Source organism: Thamnophis sirtalis, unplaced genomic scaffold, assembly GCF_051295495.1.
Source record: "Thamnophis sirtalis isolate CommonGarterSnake01/CBP01778 unplaced genomic scaffold, rThaSir2_p1.2 scaffold_2, whole genome shotgun sequence".
Lineage (NCBI taxonomy): Eukaryota > Metazoa > Chordata > Lepidosauria > Squamata > Natricidae > Thamnophis > Thamnophis sirtalis.
Genome location: NW_028261382.1, coordinates 53,597,604 through 53,621,725, shown reverse-complemented (window position 1 = coordinate 53,621,725; position 24,122 = coordinate 53,597,604). Strand labels below are relative to the sequence as shown.

General features: G+C 44.0%; 1 protein-coding gene across 1 annotated transcript; it reads right to left on the bottom strand.

Annotated features, from left to right (window-relative positions):
• Window positions 1-21: 21 nt before the first annotated feature.
• On the bottom strand, window positions 22-20,588 carry LOC148048827 (zona pellucida sperm-binding protein 3-like). The gene is made up of 8 exons (XM_087703478.1): window positions 20,339-20,588; window positions 14,998-15,194; window positions 13,327-13,427; window positions 11,659-11,904; window positions 10,070-10,178; window positions 8,923-9,014; window positions 8,011-8,105; window positions 22-83 (listed from the first exon to the last, which is right to left on the bottom strand). Exons 1-8 carry the CDS (start codon window positions 20,586-20,588, stop codon window positions 22-24), a joined length of 1,152 nt encoding a protein of 383 aa, XP_087559604.1.
• Window positions 20,589-24,122: the final 3,534 nt, after the last annotated feature.

The window sequence follows — 24,122 nt, the reverse complement described above, 5'->3', positions numbered from 1 at the left end:
CCCAGCTGTCCTCAGACTTCCTTAAATGACCAAAATTAGGCTCACCTGGTGCTTCTTTTCTCGGTGCTGATTGGCCAATCGCTCTAAGAGAAGAAATGGAGCTGGAAGGGACCTTGGAGGTCTTCTAGTCCAACCCCTGCTCAAGGCAGGAAACTCCACACCATTTCAGACCAATGGTGGTCTAATAGCTTCTTGAAAACCTCCAGTGTTGGAGCATTCACAACTTCTGGAGGCAAGTTGTTCCACTGATTAATTGTTCTCACTGTCAGGAAATTTCTCCTCATTTCTAAGTTGCTTCTCTCCTTGATTAGTTTCCACCCATTGCTTCTTGTCCTGCCTGAAGGTGCTTTGGAGAATAGTTTGACTCCCTCTTCTTTGGGGCAACCCCTGAGATATTGGAAGACTGCTATCATGTCTCCCCTAGTCCTTCTTTTCATTAAACTAGACATTCCCAGTTTCTGCAACCGTTCTTCATATGTTTTAGCCTCCAGTCCCCTAATCATCTTTGTTGCTCTTCTCTGCACTCTTTCTAGAGTCTCCACATCTTTGTTACATCCTGACGACCAAAACTGGAGTGATATTCCAACTGTGACCTTACCAAGGCCTTATAAAGCAGTATCAACATCCTAACCCTATCCTATCCCTCAATTGCCATCCAACCCAGCTTTTCTAGTGGCTCAGCTCAATGGGAACTGGAGTCCCAAAATTGTGCAACGCTACTATAGATCTGCTATTGTGTGTGTAACTTTTGCTTTTACACTAGAGTAAGACAAAGGGAGTTTTCTCCTTTCCAAAATGTTGGACTTCATATCTCATGGTTCTCAGCCAACATGGCCCAGGTGAAGAAAGGGTGGGACTCGTAATCCATGTTATCCCAAGAGATAGCTCTGATCAGTTCTCTCTCACAATGGCTGGTTTGTTTTAATGTTGGTTTACATTTTTTTTTAACTACCCAAAAAGCATTTTCCCCCCTATTAATTAAAAATAAGGTTCTCTGCATCCTTTTGGCATAAATTTTATGGTATTTTACATCTTTAAAAATTCAAAATGTTCGTACATATATAGTTTAATCCATAAATAGCTTGATGATGCTTTTCTTGTTATGGCTTCCTACTGTTTATTAACTTTTGTGTTGATGGTTTTTGCGTTTTCATTCATTTTTTGTGTTTTGTTAAAAAAAAAAGGTATGGAAATTAAAAAAAATAAATAAAAGTTAATTCTGAATGCCAGAATTGGCGGCCTTTGACGGGTGGCTCAGTGGCTAAGATGCTGAGCTTATAGATGAGAAAGATCAGCAATTCGGGGGTTTGAATCCCCAGCGCCGCGTAACGGAGGGAGCTCCCGTGACTTGTCCCAGCTTCTGCCAACCTAGCAGTTCGAAAGCAGGTAAAAAATGCAAGTAGAAAAATAGGGAGCACCTTTGGTGGGAAAGGAACAGCGTTCCGTGTGCCTTCGGCGTTGAGTCATGCTGGCCACATGACCACGGAGACGTCTTCAGACAGCGCTGGCTCTTCGGCTTTGAAAGGAAGATGAGCACCGCCCCCCTAGAGTCGGGAACGACTAGCGCATATGTGCGAGGGGAACCTTTGGCTGCCTTTACATAATGCACTAAGCTATGATTTACAAGCTACACTGGTTGGGCTCACCAACAGGTTACCAGTACAGCTGTCTTCATACAGCATACTAAAGCACAACTTAAACAACCGAATGATTTGTGTTACATGCGCATCCCATAACTGGATTTCCACGTGTTGTTTGGAGTGTAAAACCGAGTCATAAAATTGAATAAACCAACGTGCTCAGTCATAAACTAGGCTCAATACACCACAGAAATCAGATTTACACAATTTTTAAGCCAAATCTAAATAAATTTATTTATCTAACCTGGGTCCTCATTTTACCGCTCTAAGGAGGATGGAAGGCTAAATCAACCTTGAGCTCCAACAGGATCGAACTCTAGGTTGTGGGCAGAGTGTTGCCATGAGAAATGTACTCTACTTGAGAAGTAGGGGAGAGGTAAGGGGAGAAGGAAAGGAAAGGAGAGGAGGAAAGAAGAAAGTAGAGAAGGGAGAGAGGGAGAGAAAGGAGGAGAGGAGAGGAGAGGAAGAGGAGGGAAGGAAGGTAGAGAGGAGAGGAAGATGGAAGGGAGAAGGAGAGAAGGAGAGAGGGTAGAAAGGGGAAGAGGAAGGGGGGAGGAGGGGAGAGGTAAGGGAAGAAGGAAGGGAAAGGAGGAAGAAAGGAAGTAGAGAAGGGAGAGAGGGAGAGAAAGGAGGAGAGGAGAGGAAGAGCAGCTCAGGCTGTGTTTTTGGTTTAATTTGTCAACAAAGCTTTGAACCTTGTATGCACTAAATGAACCACGATGGTTTTATAGCTCAGTCACCTGCAGATGTGATTTATCATTGGTTTTTTTGGGGGGGTTAGGAAGCTGGTGGAGCAATGCTTATCGAACTTGGTAATTTAAAATCCCAAAGGTGTTTTTTTCCAGAGGCAACTGGATTCTCTTGCTTTTTTGGGGGGGGGAGACGGCCCACCCAGTCACATGACCACCAAACCACACCCACCAAGCCACGCCCACAGAACCGGCAAGGAAAACGTTTGGATTTCACCACTGGGGAGGACCCCCAATCTACGTTTAAAGACCCCTGAAAAAATTCAAAAGGGGCTCAAAATGTCGGTCTCAACTTAAAAGTTTTGAAGGGCTCGACAATTTCAGTCTCACCTGCCATGTGATACCTGCACTAAACACACCTTGGGAAACCGGGGTCAGGCAGAGAAGGAACTGTGTGCCCCCCCCCCATGCTCAATAGCAATAGCAGTTAGACTTATATACCGCTTCATAGGGCTTTCAGCCCTCTCTAAGCGGTTTACAGAGCCAGCATATTGCCCCCAACAATCCGGGTCCTCATTTCACCCACCTCGGAAGGATGGAAGGCTGAGTCAACCTTGGGCCGGTGAGATTAGAACCGCTGAACTGCAGATAGCAGTCAGCTGAAGTGGCCTGCAGTACTGCACCCTAACCACTGCGCCACCTCGGCTCTATATATGCTCAAGAGGGGGAGTCCTAAGCCCACCTCACTTTAGACTCCAAAGTTTGAACCCAAAGTTTGTCCCCCCCTTATTGTGTTGGCAGCTTGACTGGTCTTGTATCTCAAAAGGGTCTCATCAGCCCAAGCAAAGTCATTTCAATTGCTTTTAATTTAGTCTGTCTGTAGCAGTGTAGATAACAGCCCCCATCCTTGTTCAGCATTGTCCACAACATCCCTGCTGGGTAGGCCCAGTATTTTCCGAAAAGTGTTGTAAAAAAGCAGAGGGCCAAAGGCGAGAATGGAGATTTGCAGCGATCGCGGGAAGAAGGGTACCCACAATAGGTGGCATCAGCGCTGGCTTCCCTCCTGCCAGAAGAAGGGGAGATATGATTAAATATTGAACAATGAATCATTGAGTAAATCATTCGATTGAATAAACTGGATAAACAATGCTTTATTTAAACAGTTGTGGAATAAGCCACCCGTTGGCTAAGCTTTCCTCATCTTCACATGTCATAATAAAGTAGAATAAAACATGGATTAAAAAAAATATAAGATTGAAGACATGGCATAAAAAGGATAGTTAATTTAATAGATAATAGATAATAGATAATAGATGATAATAGATAATAGATGATAATAGATAATAGATGATAATAGATAATAGATGATAATAGATGATAATAGATGATAATAGATGATAATAGATGATAATAGATGATAATAGATGATAATAGATGATAATAGATGATAATAGATGATAATAGATGATAATAGATGATAATAGATGATAATAGATGATAATAGATAATAGATAATAGATAATAGATAATAGATAATAGATAATAGATAATAGATAATAGATAATAGATAATAGATAATAGATAATAGATAATAGATAATAGATAATAGATAATAGATAATAGATAATAGATAATAGATAATAGATAAATGATAAATGATAAATGATAAATGATAAATGATAAATGATAAATGATAAATGATAGATAAATGATAAATGATAAATGATAAATGATAAATGATAAATGATAAATGATAAATGATAAAAGATAAAAGATAAAAGATAATAGATAATAGATAATAGATAATAGATAATAGATAATAGATAATAGATAATAGATAATAGATAATAGATAATAGATAATAGATAATAGATAATAGATAATAGATAATAGATAATAGATAATAGATAATAGATAATAGATAATAGATAATAGATAATAGATAAATATTAATAGTTAGAAGCTTGCTTAAAAGACATGTCAACATTCTCTAACCACAAGATGTTCCAGCCAACCTCTCTATGTCAAAAGTCCAAACCACAAGGTTCAGATAAAGTTTGTTAATGACATGTAATCCATACCTGTAACAAAAGGAGAAGTAGCAATAGCAATAGCAGTTCGACTTATATACCGCTTCATAGGGCTTTCAGCCCTCTCTAAGCAGTTTACAGAGTCAGCATATCGCCCCCACAGTCTGGGTCCTCATTTCACCCACCTCGGAAGGATGGAAGGCTGAGTCAACCCTGAGCCGGTGAGATTTGAACCGCTGAACTGCAGATAGCAGTCAGCTGAAGTGGCCTGCAGTGCTGCACTCTAACCACTGTGCCACCTCGGCTCTTAAGAGTAAGACCCTCATCTCCTTATAAGGCTTTTTCCTCAAGGTAACCAATAGGAAATGAGTTAAGTGCCTTGGTAAGGCCACACTTGGAATCCTGCATTCAGTTTTGGTCACCACGATGTAGAAATGATGCTGAGACTCTAGAAAGAGTGCAGAGAAGAGCAACAAAGATGATGAGGGGACTGGAGGCTAAAACATAGGAAGAACGGTTGCAGGAACTGGGGATGTTTAGTTTAATAGAAAGAAGGACCAGGGGAGACCATGACAGCAGTCTTCCAATATCTCAGGGGTTGCCCCAAAGAAGAGGGAGTCAAGCTATTCTCCAAGGCACCTGAGGGCAGGAGAAGAAGGAATGGGTGGAAACTAATCAAGGAGAGAAGCAACTTAGAACTGAGGAGAAATTCCCTGACAGTGAGAACAATTAATCAGTGGAACTCCTTGCCTCCAGAAGTTGTGAATGCCCCAACACTGGAAGTCTTTAAGAAGATGTTGGATAGCCATTTGTCTGAAACGGTGTAGGGTTTCCTGCCTAGGCAGGGGTTGGATTAGAAGACCTCCAAGGTCCCTTCCAACTCTGCTATTGTATAGTATTAAGTATTTCCGTGTTAACGCTGCCTTTGAGAATGTATAAGAACACGTGCTTCGATAATGAAGGTTGTTCAGAATTTGCAATGTTAGCCTTTTCGCTAACTTTCTGAACGTGGCTGCCAAATAAACTTTTTCTGTGTCCTGAAAAGTCTAAAGCCTGTCATTTTCTGCAAAAATAACTCATAGCTTCCAGACCACAATGGCTGGGTTCACACAATCTAAGCTAACCTCAAGTAACCAGAAAGAGAGAGTTTGGTTACCATACTATAAAGAAAGATGTGGAGACTCTAGAAAAAGTGCAGAGAAGAGCAACCAGGATGATTAGGGGCCTGGAGACTAAAACATAGGAAGAATAGTTGCAGGAACTGGGCATGGCTAGTCTAGTGAAGAGAAGGACCAGGGGAGACAGGAGAGCAGTCTTCCAATATTTGAGGGGCTGCACCCGAAGGCCAGACAAGGAAGAATGGATGGAAACTGACCAAGGAGAGATTCAACCTGGAAATAAGGAGGAATTTTCTGACAGGGAGAACAATCAACCCATGGAACAGAAGTTGCCTTCGGAAGTTGTGGGAGCTTCATCCCTGGAGACTTTCAAGAAGAGACTGGACTGCCCTCTGTCAGAAATGGTGTAGGGCCTCCTGCTTGGGCGGGGGGGTTGACTAGATGACCTCCAATGTCCCTTCCAACTCTGTTAATCTGAATCTATCTAAGATGATCAAAGGCCTGGAGGCTCAAACATACGATGAACGGTTGCAGGAACTGGGCCTGCCTAGTCTAGTGAAGAGAAGGACCAGGGGAGACAGGAGAGCATCTTCCAATATTTGAGGGGCTTCCACAGAGAGGAGCGGGGGGCTGAAGCTATTTCCCAAAGCATCCAAATTGACAGCTCCTGACTCACCTTGCCTTGATGGCTCTCCAGAAGGAGGGTGTGATTGGAACCCCACTCCGAGCTTCCCCTCCTGGGTGCAGATCGCCGAACCTTCAAGCGACCAATCACCAGCCAGTTGGATTGCAACGGACCGACTTCTGGAGCCGGATCTGAAATCGAACAAGGTGTTCTGACTCAGGCTTCCTTCAAGAAGCAGAGTCTTGATCCCGACAAAACCCCATTTATTTACATGAAATGTGACTTCCTTTCATTCACAGTCCGCAAGGCTTTAGCAAACAGGAATATTTATCCACACAAACCTTATCTCGCTTGGAGAGCTGCCAGATAATGAGTTTCCAAACTAGCAGGGCAAGGGAAAACTTGGCACAGAGTCTCTTAGAGTCACAAACAGAACTTTCCATTCTTGACACGACCGAAGGGACGAATTGTTTCCTGCAAAAGCCCCCCCCCCCCGTTCGCTCCTCTGTTGTTTCCTGTGGGAGGGGCCAACCACCTCCAAGGTGTGGCTTTACTCCCAAGTCGACCCTGCTTTCTTAGTTGCTCGTCTTCTGGCGGCTCTGCGCATGCGCACACTGGGAACAGGCTCCAGCTGTTCTTCTGCTTCACTGCTGTCTAGCTCCCTCTCTGCCTCCGACGTGGAGCCCCCCATCTTATTTATTTATTTATTAAAATTTATATGCCGCCCAATCCCGAAGGACTCCGGGCGGCTTACAAAAGAAGAAAAAATAAGAAAAAAAATAAGAGAAAGGCAGTTTAAAATCACAAAACACACGCATTCGTTCTGATCGGGGCCGGACCTCAACAATGAGGTCAACAGCCCCAGGCCTGCCGGAACAGCCAGGTTTTAACAGCTTTCCTGAAGGCCATGATGGTGGGTGAGGTCCGGATCTCTGGGGGTAGCCAAAGGGTCGGAGCAGCCACAGAGAAGGCTCTCCTCCGCGTGACCCGTCAAAACCGTGGTCCACAAAAGCGCGCTCGACGAAAGCGCGTACGTGACGTCATCACAGCGCAACGAAAAAAATTAAAAATTGAAATAAAAATAAAATTAAAGCAAGCCGATTCACATAAAGGTAAGGGTTAGGTTTAGGGTTAGGGTTAGGGTTAGGTTAAGGGTTAGGGTTAGGTTAAGGGTTAGGGTTAGGTTTAGAGTGTTAGGGTTACGTTTAGCGTTAGGTTAAGGGTTAGCGTTAGGTTTAGCATTAGGTTAAGGGTTAGGTTTAGGGTTAGGTTTAGGGTTAGGTTAAGGGTTAGGTTTAGGTTTAGGGTTAGGGTTAGGGTTAGGTTTGGGGGGTTAGGGTAAGGTTTTCGCTTTAATTTTACATTTATCGATCACAGCGCGATGTTTTCGTCGTGCTGTGATGACGTCACGTACGCGCTTTCGTCGAGCGCGCTTTTGTCTACCGCGGTTTTGTGGTGGAACCCTCCTCCGAGGGGCCGCCAGCCGACACTGTCTTGCCGACGGCATCTGAAGGAGGCCCAATCTGTGGGACCTTACCGGCCGCTGGGAGGTATGTGGCAGTAGGCGGTCTCGTAGGCACGCTGGCCCTAAGCCATGTAGGGCTTTAACACCTTGAATTGCGTCCGGAGATTGGTAGCCAGTGCAGCTCGCGGAGGACAGATATAACATGGATGTATCTTGGTACACCCAATATCGCTCACGCGGCTGCATTCTGGACTAGCTGCAGTCTCCAAACGCTTTTCAAGGGTAGCCCCATGTAGAGCGCGTTGCAATAATCCAGCCTTCAGCTTTCCTCAGCCCCCAAGACTGGCCCATGCTCCTCCCCAACCTCCTCGCTGTCCGACTCTGCTGCCAGCTCCGCAGTCCGTCGGCGTGCCATAACGAAGGGAAGGGAAGCGGGAAAGTACCTTTTACACCTCTCTTGTGTCGAGAGCCAGCGGTTTCACACACCGAGTCACAGCACTTGCAGACCTCATTGGCCGTCCCATCCAGAACTTTCCAACTGCAAGGGAGGGAGGAGACCGTTTCAGATCCCAAATATTTTGGTTGGGGGCGAATCACTCAAGCCACCCATGTGACAAGGCCCTCGCTCGCTGCGCCCCCTCCTTAGCAATAGGAACGGAACTCCGACTTATAGACCGCTTCACAATGCTTTCCAGCCCTCTCTAAGCAGTTTACAGAGTCGGCATTTTGCCCCCCAACAATCTGGGTCCTCATTTTACCCACCTCGGAAGGATGGAAGGCTGAGTCAACCTTGAACCCCATCAGGATCGAACTCCTGGCAGTCGGCATAATTATCCTGCAATACTGCAGACTCTCCACTGTACCACCATGGTCAGTCAATCAATCCTTCCTTCCTTCCTTCCTTCCTTCCTTCCTTCCTTCCTTCCTTCCTTCCTTCCTTTCCTTTCCTTTCCTTTCCTTTCCTTTCCTTTCCTTTCCTTTCCTTTCCTTTCTTCTTTCCTTCCTTCCTTCCCACTTAGCAATAGCACTTAGACTTATATACCGCTTCAGAGTGCTTTCCAGCCCTCTCTAAGCAGTTTACAGAGTCAGCCTTTTGCCCCCCAACAATCTGGGTCCTCATTTTACCGACCTCGGAAAGACGGAAGGCTGAGTCAACCTTGAGCCCCGTCAGGATCGAACTCCTGGCAGTCGGCAGAATTATCCTGCAATATTGCAGACTCTCCACTGTACCACCACAGTCCGTCCTTCCTTCCTTCCTTCCTCCCTCCCCTCCCCTCCCCTCCCCTCCCCTCCCCTCCCCTTCCTTCCTTCCTTCCTTCCTTCCTTCCTTTCCTTTCTTCCTATCACACCTTTACCTGTTTGTATCCCTGTTAAAGGAACAAGCCTTCCTGGTGGGATTAGTCACCACTGCTGGGTCCCAGACGAGGACGTGGCAATGCAGGTAAATCTGAAATCCAAATAAAAATAAAAGAATTAAGAAAATTAATAAAAGCAGGAAAAGACAAAACCAATAAAAAATTAAAATAAATAAGATACAAAATAAAGATAAAATAAAAAATAAAGATGAAATAAAAATTAGATAAATAGAAACAAAAGAATAACAAAGTAAATAAAAACAAAATAAAAAATAAAAAACAGTAAAATAAAGATAAAATAAAAAATAAAGATAAAATAAAAAATAAAGACAGAATAAAAATTAGATAAATAAAAGAATAAAAAATAAAATAAATAAAAATAAGAAAAGGTAAAACAATAAAGAGAAAAATAAAGATAAAATAAGAATTAGATAAATAAAAACAAAATAAAAAGTAAAAACAAGAAAAGGTAAAATAAAAAATAAAGATAAAATAAAAAATAAAGATAAAATAAAAAATAAAGATAAAATAAAAAATAAAGATAAAATAAAAAATAAAGATAAAATAAAAATAAAGATAAAATAAAAAATAAAGATAAAATAAAAAATAAAGATAAAATAAAAAATAAAGATAAAATAAAAAATAAAGATAAAATAAAAAATAAAGATAAAATAAAAAATAAAGATAAAATAAAAAATAAAGATAAAATAAAAAATAAAGATAAAATAAAAAATAAAGATAAAAAATAAAGATAAAATAAAAATAAAGATAAAATAAAAAATAAAGATAAAATAAAAAATAAAGATAAAATAAAAATGAGATAAATAAAAATAAAAGGATAAAATAAAGATAGAAAAATAAAATAAAAATAAAGAGAAGATAACAATAATACATTCTCATTTCCATGTCTTTGGATTGAACTAGGTGCAGAAAACCCGGTGCGTCTCCTCCTCTTACATAACGGATGTGGTCGTGTCCTTTCGGGAATAGCTCCGGACACACCATGAGGTGCAAACCTCAATTTTGCCCAGCTCAAGCTCCTAGTCCTCATCACTGCTCAGAAAAAAAACATCTCAGGGCACGGGCAAATCTCAAGCTACTGCCAGAAGAGGAAGCCTGGGGCGTGCCATCTTAACCGGTCCCTTACGTCGGTGTTCATTCCCGCAAATTCAAAGGCCTGCAGAGAAAGACGAAGCACGTCCGGAGCGGGTCGAGGGAGGAATCGCGAGTTCGCAAACTTGCTGTCCAGCAGGCACCTGTCACCAAAAAAATAAATCAAAGCAAGGGGAGAAAAGTCCATCAGTCATTCAATTTCCTTCGCGGAAATCCGTGAAGCGTCTCAGGTTGCTGTACGCCAGAAAAAAATCAGGGGGGGGGACCTTACCGTAACCAATCGTATTTTTTTGTCTCTGCAGGATGAGGGATCACCCGCGTACATCCTCAATCCTCAGCTATTTAGTACTTAAGTCCCACTTTACTCCATAGCAGGGGTGGGTTCCTGCCTGTTCTAACCTCGTCCGTAGAAGAGGTTCCACAAATCTACTGTGCCGTTTAGAACCGGTTCCGGCTCCCTCCCCACACCCGTCCGCACACCGCTTGCCTAGTGTGTTAAAACTTTAGCCCAGTGTGTTAAAAGAAGTTGTGGGAGCTTCATCCCTGGAGGCTTTCAAGAAGAGACTGGACTGCCATCCGTCAGAAATGGTGTAGGATCTCCTGCTTGGGCAGGGAGGGGGGTTGGGCTAGATGACCTCCAAGGTCCCTTTCCACCTCCGTTATTCTGTTATTATTCTGTTATTCAGAAGTTGTGGGAGTTTCATCACTGGAGGCTTTCAAGAAGAGACTGGACTGCCATCCATCATCAATGGTGTAGGGTCTCCTGCTTGGGTGGGGGGTTGGGCTAGATGACCTCCAAGGTCCCTTTCCACCTCTGTTATTCTGTTATTATTCTGTTATTCAGAAGTTGTGGGAGTTTCATCACTAGAGGCTTTCAAGAAGAGACTGGACTACTATCTGTCAGAAATAGTGTAGGGTCTCCTGCTTGGGCCGGGGTGGGGGGGTGGGTTGGACTAGATGACCTACAAGGTCCCTTTTCACCTCTGTTATTCTGTTATTATTCTGTTATTCAGAAGTTGTGGGAGTTTCATCACTGAAGGCTTTCATGAAGAGACTGGACTGCCACCTGTCATAAATGGTGTAGGGTCTCCTGCTTAGCTGGGGGGTTGGGCTAGATGACCTCCAAGGTCCCTTCCACCTCTGTTATTCTGTTACTATTCTGTTATTCAGAAGTTGTGGGAGTTTCATCACTGGAGGCTTTCAAGAAGAGACTGGACTACTATCTGTCAGAAATAGTGTAGGGTCTCCTGCTTGGGCCGGGGTGGGGGGGTGGGTTGGACTAGATGACCTACAAGGTCCCTTTTCACCTCTGTTATTCTGTTATTATTCTGTTATTCAGAAGTTGTGGGAGTTTTATCACTGGAGGCTTTCAAGAAGAAACTGGACTCCCATCCGTCATAAATGGTGTAGGGTCTCCTGCTTGGGCCGGGAGGGGGGGTTGAGCTAGATGACCTCCAAGGTCCCTTTCCAACTCTGTTAATTGGTTAAAATTTGAGACAGCCTGAAATGCAAACTCAACCAAGGGCTCCCTCGACAAACCAGGATTAAGCAAACGAATCTGGAGCATTGGCATGCCTCGTTTTTTATTGCTGCCAGCCAAAGAAGCTTCTGGAAGGAACTCACCCATGGTTTGCAACAACGGTGTAATTTCTGAAGGATCTGCCCAGCTCGGCCGCATCGACGGCGATGCATTCGTCGACAAAGAGCCGCAGTGGTGGATGGAAGAATTGTTGGACTGCAAATTCGATATGGATTTGTGATCCCAAGAGAAAGACCGACAGATCGGAAGGGCCACTGAAGTCTTCTGTAGTGGGAGACAAGCCAAGAGAATTAGTAACGGTAAACTTTCCCCTCGTTCCTGACTCTAGGGGGCGGTGCTCATCTCCATTTGAAAGCCGAAAAGCCAGCGCTGTCCGAAAACATCTCCGTGGTCGTGTGGCCGGCATGACTCAACGCCGAAGGCGCACGGAACGCTGTTCCTTTTCCACCAAAGATGATTCCTATTTTTCTACTTGCATTTTTACGTGTTTTTGAACTGCTAGGTTGGCAGAAGCTGGGACAAGTCACGGGAGCTCACCCTGTTATGTGGCGCTAGGGATTCGAACCGCCGAACTGACCGACAAGCTCAGCAACAGGTTTTCATTTACTGATTGAACCCATTTATGTACAAAATTTAGAAAGGCCACCATATGCAGGAAGTCCAAAGTTTATTTAATGACACGTACTGTTACTTTTTAAATTGTCTTAATTTTTTTTAAAAAATAATTGTTAAGTTCCATCACTGGAAGTTTTTAATACGAGATTGGACAGCCATTTTCCCCGAAATGGTCTTGGGTCTCCTGCTTGAGCAGGGGGTTGGACTAGAAGACCTCCAAGGTCCCTTCCAACTCTGTTATTCTGTTAGTAATGATTGTATTTTAATGATTGTTTTTAATTATCATTGTTGTAAAGTCGTTTTATTTGTGATACGCTGCCCAGAGTCACTTCTGGGGTTCAATGAATCAGTAACTAAATACATTTCTGCTTACCATTCATAAATGTCCCTTGGAATATCAGTCCACTGGAAACAGAAAGAAGGCCAGATCCTGTGACTTGGGCAGGAGTCGGGCGTTGTGTCCTAGAAGACGGGGGGGGGGGGGGGGGGAGAGATTTGTCCATTAGAGCATGAACTGATCACGGGGTGCCTGGACACATCAGCCTTTCAAAGTTGACCAGCTCAGCAAACAGGCAGCCCCAAAAATGCTGGAACTCGGGGTATTCTAGAGGGTATTCTAACACGCAGCTCTCTCACTCCCAGAATTTTAGTGTTAATTTTCAGTGAACCTTGCCAATTTTGGTTTATTGAAAAAAGAAATCAATTCCAACATTTTGCATTTTACCGTTTCTTTTTGTTAGAAATTCTGTTTATATATAGCAGGACAGAGCAAACAAAAAGCACAATCACCATGTGCTTTACTGCTCAACTGTTTTTAACTGTAACTGTAACAGGAAATTTTTCTTAGAACAAAAGGGTATGTATATCCCATAGATCCAAACTTGTAAACACTGACATATACCGGCTGAAGACTACTGTCGTTGTTGCATAAAAATTACATATCAACAATAAATCCCAACACTTTTATTGATCCACAACTTCCTGAAATTAAGATTTGCAAAGGGGGAAAGATATGATTGGACAGCAGCAGCAACTTGGTTTTAAAAAAAGAACATAGGGAATAATTTCTTCCAGATCAGCTCTTCTGCCCAGTATCCCATCCATTACTCCTTGAGTTCTGCAAACTCAGCACTTACTCATAGGTTGTACAGTTAATCCTCTCTGTGAAGGCGCTGTCATGGCTGGATACTGGCCTGTACACCAGGTAAGTTGTGTACTCGATCATAAGGCCGGATGTCTGCAAGAACCAGAATTTTACGTGAATGCCAGGATATTTGCTGAACCAGTGTTTCTAAACCTTGGTAACTTTCAGGTGGGTGGACTTCAATTCCCAGGATTCCCCAGCCAGCACGGTCTCAACTTCCCCCTTGCGCCAAAATAATCTTTTCTCTTCAGCGGTGTTGGAAACTAACTGCAAACTCTTGAGTTTGGTCCCCGTGATTGGCAATCCCCAGAGTCCCTTCCGAGATAATGTGGGACAAATGACATTTGATCTACCTCGAAAAACGTCAGGCTATAAAAGGAGGGAAACTCATCTTTAATCTGGGAGAGCTAAGGGCATCTTACATCTCTCCCTGGGAATCAAAAGAAAGCCAAGCTGTAAAAGAAAATCAACTAGGGCATGCAAAACCTTTGCCAGACCAATCCTCGGATACAGCTCGTCCGCCTGGAATCCACACTGCATATCGGACATTAATACGATCGAGCAGGTTCCGAGGTATTTCACGAGAAGAGTCCTCCACTCCTCTGCTCTGCGAGTTGAAGTCCACAAGTCTTAAAGTTGCCAGAATTGGAGACCTGTCTGAGGAACTCTGGGAGTTGAAGTCCACATGTTTTAAAGTTGCCAAGGTTGGAGACCCCTGATTTAGAACGGTGTTGCTCAAAGTGTGAAGGTGAGCTTTGTCTCCCAGGTGGACTTCATCTCCCAGAATTCCTCAGCCCGCACTCCAACCTTGGCAACCTTAAGCTTTGCTGGCTGAGGAACTCTGGGAGTTGAAGTCCACAAGTCTTAAAGTTCCAAAATTGGAGACCTGTCTGAGGAACTCTGGGAGTTGAAGTCCACATGTCTTAAAGTGACCAAGGTTGGAGACCCCTGATTTAGAACGGTGTTTCTCAAAGTGTGAAGGTGAGCTTTGTCTCCCAGGTGGACTTCATCTCCCAGAATTCCCCAGCCAGCTATGAATTCTGGGAAATGAAGTCCACCTGTCTTTAAGTGCCCGAGCTTGGAAACTGAAAGCAATTCACCAACAAGGATTGCAAACATAAATCCACCTTGAGAACCTAGGATGGGGTAAAGCAGTGGTCTCCAACCTTGGCAATTTTAAGACCTGTGGACTTCAACTCCCAGAATTCCTCAGCCAGGGGATTATACTCCAAGCATCTAAATCAGTGGTCTCCAACCTTGGCAATTTTAAGACCTGTGGACTTCAACTCCCAGAATTCCTCAGCCAGGGGATTATACTCCAAGCATCTAAATCAGTGGTCTCCAACCTTGGCAATTTTAAGACCTGTGGACTTCAACTCCCAGAATTCCTCAGCCAGGGGATTATACTCCAAGCATCTAAATCAGTGGTCTTCAACCTTGGCAACTTTAAGACCTGTGGACTTCAACTCCCAGAGTTCCTCAGCCAGCTTTTCTTTAGCTTTGCCCCCCTGGGGTAAAGGATATTCGTGCCATGATTGGGCACAAGTGGGGAAAGGCCCTACGACTGAGATGCCCAAGTTCACCCTACAGCCTTTCCTTTTAGGGACCAACTTTCCCCAAATTCCCACTTTGGACTTCAAGGGAAAATCTTAACGTCCCTTACCAGTCGGGCGAAGTGACATTCCTTGAATGAATACTGGAAATGGAAGAAACCCAAGGCGTCGTTCACGTGTGAAGAAGGGCAGATGCCCAGGTACAGAAACTCTGGGTCTAGCTTGAGGCCGCCGCCCCACAAGTCCATTTTGACAGCCAGGTGGACACCGGTTCTGTTGCATTTGTAGGTCACGGAGTTTGCAGGGGCTACAGGGAAGAGAATGATCAAGGTTGATGGAGACACAATTTAGGGATCGTGAGCCTGGATGGAGAACGTCGGGAAATCCCAGAACGCAATCCATCCTAGGAAGCCAAAAAGACATCCTACGCAGAAGGCAACATATGTTGTGTTATGGTTGTGGTTACTCGGGAATCTACCCAGACATGTACATGGGAGGAGGTTTTGAAGTATTTCTACCAGGACTTCCAGATCCTGTTAATAAAAATATGTTTTTTTTAAAAAGGATTCTAAGTCCCGCTTGAAAGAGATTTTACATTTTGGTCTGAAAGCAAAGTCTGTGTCTGTGTCTGTGTCTGTGTCTGTGTCTGTGTCTGTGTCTGTGTCTGTGTCTGTGTCTGTGTCTGTGTCTGTCTGTCTGTGTGTGTGTGTGTGTGTGTGTGTCCCTTCCTTTGTTCTGGATGGATATTGCAGGAAGCTGCAATTCACAAAATAATACAGTTCCGTTGAATTCAAAAGATGGCGATGCTTCAGGATTGGGGTTGTACAATCCACGAAATCATCCACAAAAAGTTAGTTTGCAACTAACTCTCTGCACTTCCAGCGCATGTGTGGGTTGGTTTATGGTTTCCATTGGCAGGTTAAAGTCCCTAGCGAATCTTGTCTAAACTTGGAAGATAAGCAGGAGGAGGTCTGGTTAAAATTTGGGTGGGAGGCTAAATCCAGAACTCTAGGTTTTTAAGGGAGGGGGACTTAAAAACATTTTTTTGTCCATGTAGTCATTAGATTTCAAACTGGACTCAAGGAAAACTTTCTCTCCCTTGTATTATGAAGCTAATCCCTGGAGTTAATTCAATAAACCATGGTTGAACTGCAAATTAATAGCATTTGGAAAGTATGGCTTAGTTTAAATTGTAAAGTTAACCGCTGGTTTAACGAAACTGGGTATGTCTGGTTTAATGAAAAGAAGGACTAGGGGAGACATGATAGCAGTCTTCCAATATCTCAGGGGCTGCCCCAAAGAAGAGGGGAGTCAAGCTATTCCCCAAAGCACCTGAAGGCAGGACAAGAAGCAATGGGTGGAAACTAATCAAGGAGAGAAGCAACTTAGAACTGAGGAGGAATTTCCAGACAGTGAGAACAATTAATCAGTGGAACAATTTGCCTCCAGAAGTTGTAAATGCTCCAACATTGAAGTTTTAAAGAAGGTGTTGGATAACCATTTGTATGCAGTGGTGTAGGGTTTCCTGCCTAAACAGGGGGTTGGACTAGAAGACCTCCAAGGTCCCTTCCAAGTCTGTTATTCTACTACTCCTGATAATTTGCCACACATTCTTATAATTAAAACCAACCAAATTAACTAAACTAAAACCAGTTCATTCCATCAATCCAGGTTTTTAAAAAAACTTTTCAAGGCATACTAAACCATAGACCAGTGTTTTTCAACCACTGTGCCGCGGCACACTAGTGTGCCGTGACATAGTGTAAGGTGTGCCGTGGGAAAATTACTTTATATATAGTCAATATAGGCACAGAGTTAATTTTTTTTAACATTTTCTAATGGTGGTGTGCCTCGTGATTTTTTTCATGAAAAAAGTGTGCCTTTGCACAAAAAAGGTTGAAAAACACTGCCATAGACTAACCATGCCAGTTAGGTGATGTCACACAATACACCCAGAGCAAAATTTAGGGCTCATCATGGACAGTTCCAAGAATTGTCCATGATGAGCGTTCCTCCTTAACACTCCATCAGAAGAACGAGGCAGTGAAAATGTCTTTCTATCCCACCATATCTTTCTCCAAGAAGCCTTGTTCTCTCCATATCTCCAACCAATCACTTCCTCCTAACTCAACTTTGACCGAGAGAAAACCATGGTTACCCCATTGGGCTCTGGTGGCTTCCAGCAGCATCCAGACCAAGAGTGTTGAGATGGTCCTCTGGGGTCCCATCTTGCTGGCTCTCCACTTACAACACAGAAGAAGGAATCCAGGTGTTGTCTCTCTTCAGCATCTCTTTATGTCCTCTGCGGAGACAAGCCCCACCCAGAGACTCACAGCTGCTGGAGATCCAACCTGGTCTTCTCATTTTCTAGAAGAAGGGACCAAGCTGAAGGTCCAAACTTCTCTCCTTTGGGCTGGAGAGGGGGGGGGCAGCAAAGAGGCTGATCAGAAAAAGGGAGAGAGGTACTTGAAACTGGGAAAAAAATAAACCTTAATTTGGTTTTTTTGACAATTAGAATGATGTTGGTGTAATAGCAATGGCTTGAAGCATTTAGAAAGGTAAAGCAAGACCTGGGGAATTCTGGGAGTTGAAGTCCACAAGGCTTAAAGTTACCAAGTTGGGAGACACACACACACACACCCCGCTTAGTTAGTGTGATATGCGAACCCCAGTCAACGTTGGTTTGACAAGCCAGGGTTTTAATTAACCATTGTCAGAAGGATGTGTGTGCTGGATCCACGATCCGTAGATGTTAGAATTGGCTCAGTGGCTAAGACGCTGAGCTTGTCGGTCAGAAAGTTTGGCAGTTTGGCGGTTTGAATCCCGAGCGCTGTGTAATGGAGTGAGCTCCCGTGACTTGAGCCGAGGTGGCGCAGTGGTTAGGGTGCAGTACTGCAGGCCACTTCAGCTGACTGTTATATGCAGTTCAGCGGTTCTAATCTCACCGGCTCAAGGTTGACTCAGCCTTCCATCCTTCCGAGGTGGGTGAAATGAGGACCCGGATTGTTGTTGGGGGCAATATGCTGACTCTGTAAACCGCTTAGAGAGGGCTGAAAGCCCTATGAAGCGGGATATAAGTCTAACTGCTATTGCTATTGCTACTTGTCCCAGCTTCTGCCAATCTAGCCATTCGAAAGCAGGTAAAAAATGCAAGTAGAAAAATAGGGACCACCTTTGGTGGGAAGGGAACAGCATTCCATGTGCCTTTGGCGTTGAGTCATGCCGGCCACATGACCACGGAGGCGTCTTCATCTACATTTTTCTAGTCTTTCTATTCTATTTTATTCTATTCTATTTCCACATTCTATTACATTCTCACAAGAAGGTTTATGGGTTGAGTCAACGGACGCTTTAAGTGTCGTGAGTCCATGTTATCAAAAGATTTCTTTGGGGTCATTTCTGAAGAACGCCTAGCCTGAGATATCTTCAGCCAAGGCATTAAGCTGGGTTGATCTCATAGCTATCAACGGAAGGTCTGTAACAGCTGGGATAGTTTTAATCATGGTTTGCCCAGCAAGCCAGATTGGCTCGAATAACGTGCCAGCTAGCCGGCTTGCTCTACAAGGTGGAGGAAGTGGTTCCACAGGAAGATCAGAAGTTGACTTTATTGAGATAAATTATACTTTTAAAAAAAATTCTTTATTTTATTTATTTCGTCAAGTGTGTGTTAGATAACATATATAAGTATAAACATGATTTTGGATACATGAAATGGGTACGAATTTAGAATAACAGAGTTGGAAGGGACCTTGGAGGTCTTCTAGTCCAGCCCCCTGCTTAGGCAGGAAACCCTACGCCACTTCAGGCAAATGGTTATCCAACACCTTCTTAAAAACTTCCAGTGTTGGAGCATTCAGAATTTCTGGGGGCAAATTGTTCCACTGGTTAATTGTTCTCACTCTCAGGAAATTTCTCCTCAGTTCTAAATTGCTTCTCTCCTTGATTAGTTTCCACCCATTGCTTCTTGTTCTACCCTCAGGGGCCTTGGAGAATAGTTTGACTCCCTCTTCTTTGTGGCAACCCCTGAGATATTGGAAGACTGCGATCATGTCTCCCCTAGTCCTTCTTTTCATTAAACTAGACATACCCAGTTCCTGCAACCGTTCTTTATATGTTTTAGCCTCCAGACCCCTAATCTTCTTTGTTGCTCTTCTCTGCACTCTTTCTAGAGTCTCCACATCTTTTCTACATCAATACAGTACAATACAATAGCAGAGTTGGAAGGGACCTTGGAGGTCTTCTAGTCCAACCCCCTGCCTAGGCAGGAAACGCTATACCGTTTCAGACAGATGGCTATCCAGCATCTTCTTAAAGACTTCCAGTGTTGGGGCATTCACAACCTCTGCAGGCAAGCTGTTCCACTGATTAATTGTTCTAACTGTCAGGAAATTTCTCCTCGGTTCTAAGTTGCTTCTCTCCTTGATTAGTTTCCACCCATTGCTTCTTGTCCTGCCCTCAGGTGCCTTGGAGAATAGTTTGACTCCCTCTTCTTTGGGGCAACCCCTGAGATATTGGAAGACTGCTATCATGTCTCCCCTAGTCCTTCTTTCTCTTAAACTATACATACCCAGTTCCTGCAACCGTTCTTCATATGTTTTAGTCTCCTGTCCCCTGATCCTCTTTGGTGCTCTTCTCTGCACTCTTTCTAGAGTCTCCACATCTTTTCTACATCGTGGCGACCAGAACTGGATTCAGTATTCCAAGTGTGGCCTTACCAAGTGATATCAACCCTTCACGTGATCTTGATTCTATCCCTCTGTTGATGCAGCCTAGAACTGTGTTGGCTTTTTTGGCAGCTGCTGCATACGAATGGCTCCTATTTAAATGATTGTCCACTAGGACTCCAAGATCCCTCTCACAGTTACTATTGAGCAAGGTACCACCTATACTGTACCTGTGCATTTCGTTTTTTGTTGCCTAAATGTAGAATCTTACTCTACTACATCGTGGCGACCAGAACTGGATGCAGGATTTCAAGTGTGGCCTTACCAAGGCTTGGGGACATATAGGGGGACAATAGGCCAGAGGCAGTAGGCCAGAGGTGGGTTCCTACCGGTTCGCACCTATTCGGTAGAACCGCTTCGTCAAATCTACCGAACCGGTTACAAGAGGTTCCACCAGTGGACCTGGAAAGCAGGCCACACCTACAGAAGAGGTTCCAAAATGTTTTGAAACCCACCACTGCAGTAGGCACATTGGTGCGCTTATGTATGCCCCTTACCGATCTCTTAAGAATGGGGTGAAGCCGACAGTAGACAGTTTAAGGTTAAAGTTTGGGGGGTTCGGGGAAGGAAGCCACAGTCAGGTGGTGCATTCCAGGCATTGACCATTCTGTTGATGTATGCAAACCGAACCTCCGTGCCTCGCTGTGGCTTGTGGTAAATCACGGGAGTTCATAGACCCCCGCTGACAACTGTGGATTTCAAATGATGAATAGGTAGGTAAACATACCTTCGATCTTGTTTTGTTTAGAGCAGATGCTGTACGATCTGGAGATGGAGGAAGTCTCCTTCGTGGTACAATCACCCCATGCTTTGAGGCAGAGGGGATAGATAACTCGGGACACTTTGGGTGAAAGTTCTTCGCGCTGTTCATCACAGGTGCCTAACGGCGACTTTGGGCAAATCACCAGGAGACCGTGAATTCTAGTCCTGCCCTTAGGCCTGAAAGCGGGCTGGGTGACCTTTTCCAGCCAATCCATCTTTGGCCAGCTCACCTCAAAGACTTGTTGTGGAGAACACAGGAGGAGGAGGGGAACTGGGTAATGTTTAGTTTAATGAAAAGGAGGACCAGGGGAGACATGATAGCATCTTCCAATATCTCAGGAGTTGCCACAAAGAAGAGGGAGTCAAGCTATTCTCCAAAGCTCCTTCAGGCAGGACAAGAAGCAATGGGTGGAAATCAAGGAGAGAAGCAACTTAGAACCAAGGAGAAATTTCCTGATAATTAGAACCATTAATCAATGGAACAACTTGCATTCAGAAGTTGTGAATGCCCCAACACTGGAAGTTTTTAAGAAGAGGTTGGATAGCCATTTGTCTGAAGTGGTGTAGGGTTTCCTGCCTAGGCAGGGGGTTGGACTAGAAGACCTCCAAGGTCCCTTCCAACTATTCTATAGAATAATGTTGAAGAATATGATTTGCATTCAATTCCATCCTACAGCAATAAAGTTACCCCTTCCTTTTACCGAGCAACGAGGGTCAGATTCCATTTTCAGCATTCCAAGATCCTCCCGTCTCGTTTTGAGTGACGGGGCAACACAGAGACTTTTATGACATACTCAGGTGATGCTGAGGACCACAACACAAAAGCCATGTGACAGTGAGGACAATTAATCAGTGGAACAGAAGTTGCCTCCAGAAGTTGTGAATGCCCCCAACACTGGAAGTCTTTAAGAAGATGTTGGACAGCCATTTGTCTGAAACGGTATAGGGTTTCCCTTTGTCTGAAATGGTGCAGGGTTTCCTGTCTAGGCAGGGGGTGGACTAGAAGACCTCCAAGGTTCCTTCCAACTCTGCTATTGTATTCTATTCCTCAGAGAGAGGAAAAATACTCTGAGATCCTTGATCTCAGCCGTGCCCGAATCTTCCAGATGGAGGTAATTCTTTCAGCCTTTTGGCCAAATTTTCCCTCTGGTCAGCGAGAGGTGGCTTTCCAAGCGTCATTCTGAGCTTCATCCCTGGAGGCTTTCAAGAAGAGACTGGACTGCCATCTGTCAGAAATGGGGTAGGGTCCCCTGCTTGGGTGTGGTAGTTGGACTAGATGACCTCCAAGGTCCCTTCCAACTCTGTGAATACGTAATCAAAGCATCCTCAGAGATGCCCAATGCTCGGGTGGGGGGGTTGGACTAGATGACCTCCAAGGTCCCTTCCAACTCTGTTAATACGTAATCAAAGCATCCTCAGAGATGCCCAATGCTCGGGTGGGGGGGTTGGACTAGATGACCTCCAAGGTCCCTTCCAACTCTGTTAATACATAATCAAAGCATCCTCAGAGATGCCCAATGCTCGGGTGGGGGGGTTGGACTAGATGACCTCCAAGGTCCCTTCCAACTCTGTGAATACGTAATCAAAGCATCCTCAGAGATGCCCAATGCTCGGGTGGGGGGGTTGGACTAGATGACCTCCAAGGTCCCTTCCAACTCTGTTAATCTGTAATCAAACCAGCGAAGTTATTAACTCTGGGTAGGTAGAACAATAAGTCCGTTTTTGTGGGGTGAGAAAATCGGAACAGGTTTGTGTTGCACACAGATGTATAAGAGACGGTTCAAGGTTTAATTGGGTGATCATACATAAAACACAAAGATAGATTATTGTGTACAGAGAGAGAGAGAGAGAGAGAGAGAGAGAGGAGAGAGAGAGAGGGAGGAAGAGAGAGGGAAGAGAGAGAGAAGAGAGAGAGAAGAGAGAGAAGAGAGAGAGAGAAGAGAGAGAAAAGAGAGAGAAGAGAGAGAAGAGAGAGAGAAGAGAGAGAGGAGAGAGAAGAGAGAGAGGAGAGAGAGAGAAGAGAGAGAAGAGAGAGAGGAGAGAGAGAAGAGAGAGAGGAGAGAGAAGAGAGAGAGGAGAGAGAGAAGAGAGAGAGAGGAGAGAGGAGAGAGAAGAGAGAGAAGAGAGAGAAGAGAGAGAGAGAGAGAGAGAGAGAGAGAGAGAGAGAGAGAGAGATCCAAGCATTCTGTGGCCACCAAAAATATATTTTGATAGCATTTGCAACTCCCCTGTTTATCATCACAACCTGTTCCCACAAGGATGGGGTTTGAGACCCCAGAAATGCTCAGCATGAAGATTTCTGTTTTTTCCTTTTGTTTTAGAATAGTTTGCATTGATTGGATTTGGGTCAGTGACTGTGAATGTCATTTTTTCAGCTGAGAACGTTTGAAAGAATACATAAAGAAACTCACATTACAGGAGGAGGAAGGGAAATAAGATACGCATTGGATTAAAGGGGATTGTATTAATATTATTAATGGTGGATAGTTAATTAAGATGTAAGGGGATTATACCAACCTTATTAATTGTGGATAATGAACTAAGTGAAATGTTATTTGTGTAAAAATCAATTTTGATGATGTATGTTGCTTACAGCAAAACAAGACCAACAGGTGAAATGTGAAATGGCAATTCGGATTTAACTTTGAAGATGATTTAAATTAAGAGACGAAGATGAAACGTTAAAGAGTGGGATGGGGAATTCGAGAAACATATTTTAGCGGTGGAGTTGAGGTTGTTGTAAGGGATTAGAAATGAAGGGCGATAAGTGACATCGTTTATGCACTAAGAAGAAGAGAATAAGTTCAGGATAAAAAAATATGGAGAGAGAATAATACGGCTAAAATTGGAAACAGAGAAATGATGTAAAATGAATTATGTATATGAGAGGATATATAGGTAAAAATGTGCAATTTAAAAATAATAAAAACCTTTAAAAAAAGAAAAAAAGAATCTCACTTATGACTAACTACTGAGCGAAAATAAAAACATGCTTTTATAAGCCACCTTCGCTGGAGGAAACCACGCACACTGAGAGTAGTCGGTGCAAGACGCACCCAGTTTCCGTCACAGTGTAATTCAGAAATCCGTACGGCGACTCCAAATCAACTATCTGTAGGCACCAAAGGTGATTAAAAGAGAGGGTTATGGGGAATTGTAAGAAAGTGACTTACGTTGGTGTTCATTGACTGGAATGGACTGTCCAGAACTCTGTGAATTCGTGCAAATCCCATTCTTTCCCTTTTTATTTTATTTCCTTTATTTGTATGCCGCCCTTTTCCCTGGGGGGACTCAGGGCGGCTCACAATTCAAAAAGGGAGGGGGGGAAAGACAAACAGTATTCCAATATGGAAACAATACAACATATTAAAAGAGAGCACAACAGTCACACAATTCGGGTGAGGTTGGAATCTTAACTCCAGGCCAGCCGGGACAGCCAGATCTTCAAAGCGGCGCGGAAGGATTGGAGGGTGGTGAGGGTCCGAATCTCCATGGGGAGTTCGTTCCAGAGGGTCGGAGCAGCCACCGAAAAGGCTCTCCTCCGGGTAGTTGCCAGTTTGCACTGGCTAGTAGATGGAATTCGGAGGAGGCCTAATCGATGCGATTGTATCGGTCTAGTGGAGGTAATTGGCAGTAGGCGGTCTCTCAAATACCCAGGCCCACTACCATGAAGGGCTTTATAGGTGATAAGTAGCATCTTGAAGCGCACCCGGAGATCGACAGGCAGCCAGTGCAGCTCGCCTTTTGAC

Bases quoted from the DNA above. Each gene is read 5' to 3' on its own strand.
- LOC148048827 (XM_087703478.1), bottom strand. From the start codon at position 20,588: ATGGATTGGCTGGAAAAGGTCACCCAGCCCGCTTTCAGGCCTAAGGGC. The intron at 13,428-14,997 runs GTAAGGGACGTT...TGGTTCTTGCAG, and splicing joins AATGTCACTTCGCCCGACTG to ACATCCGGCCTTATGATCGA. The intron at 10,179-11,658 runs GTGAGTTCCTTC...TTTTGGTGACAG, and splicing joins ACCGTTGTTGCAAACCATGG to GTGCCTGCTGGACAGCAAGT.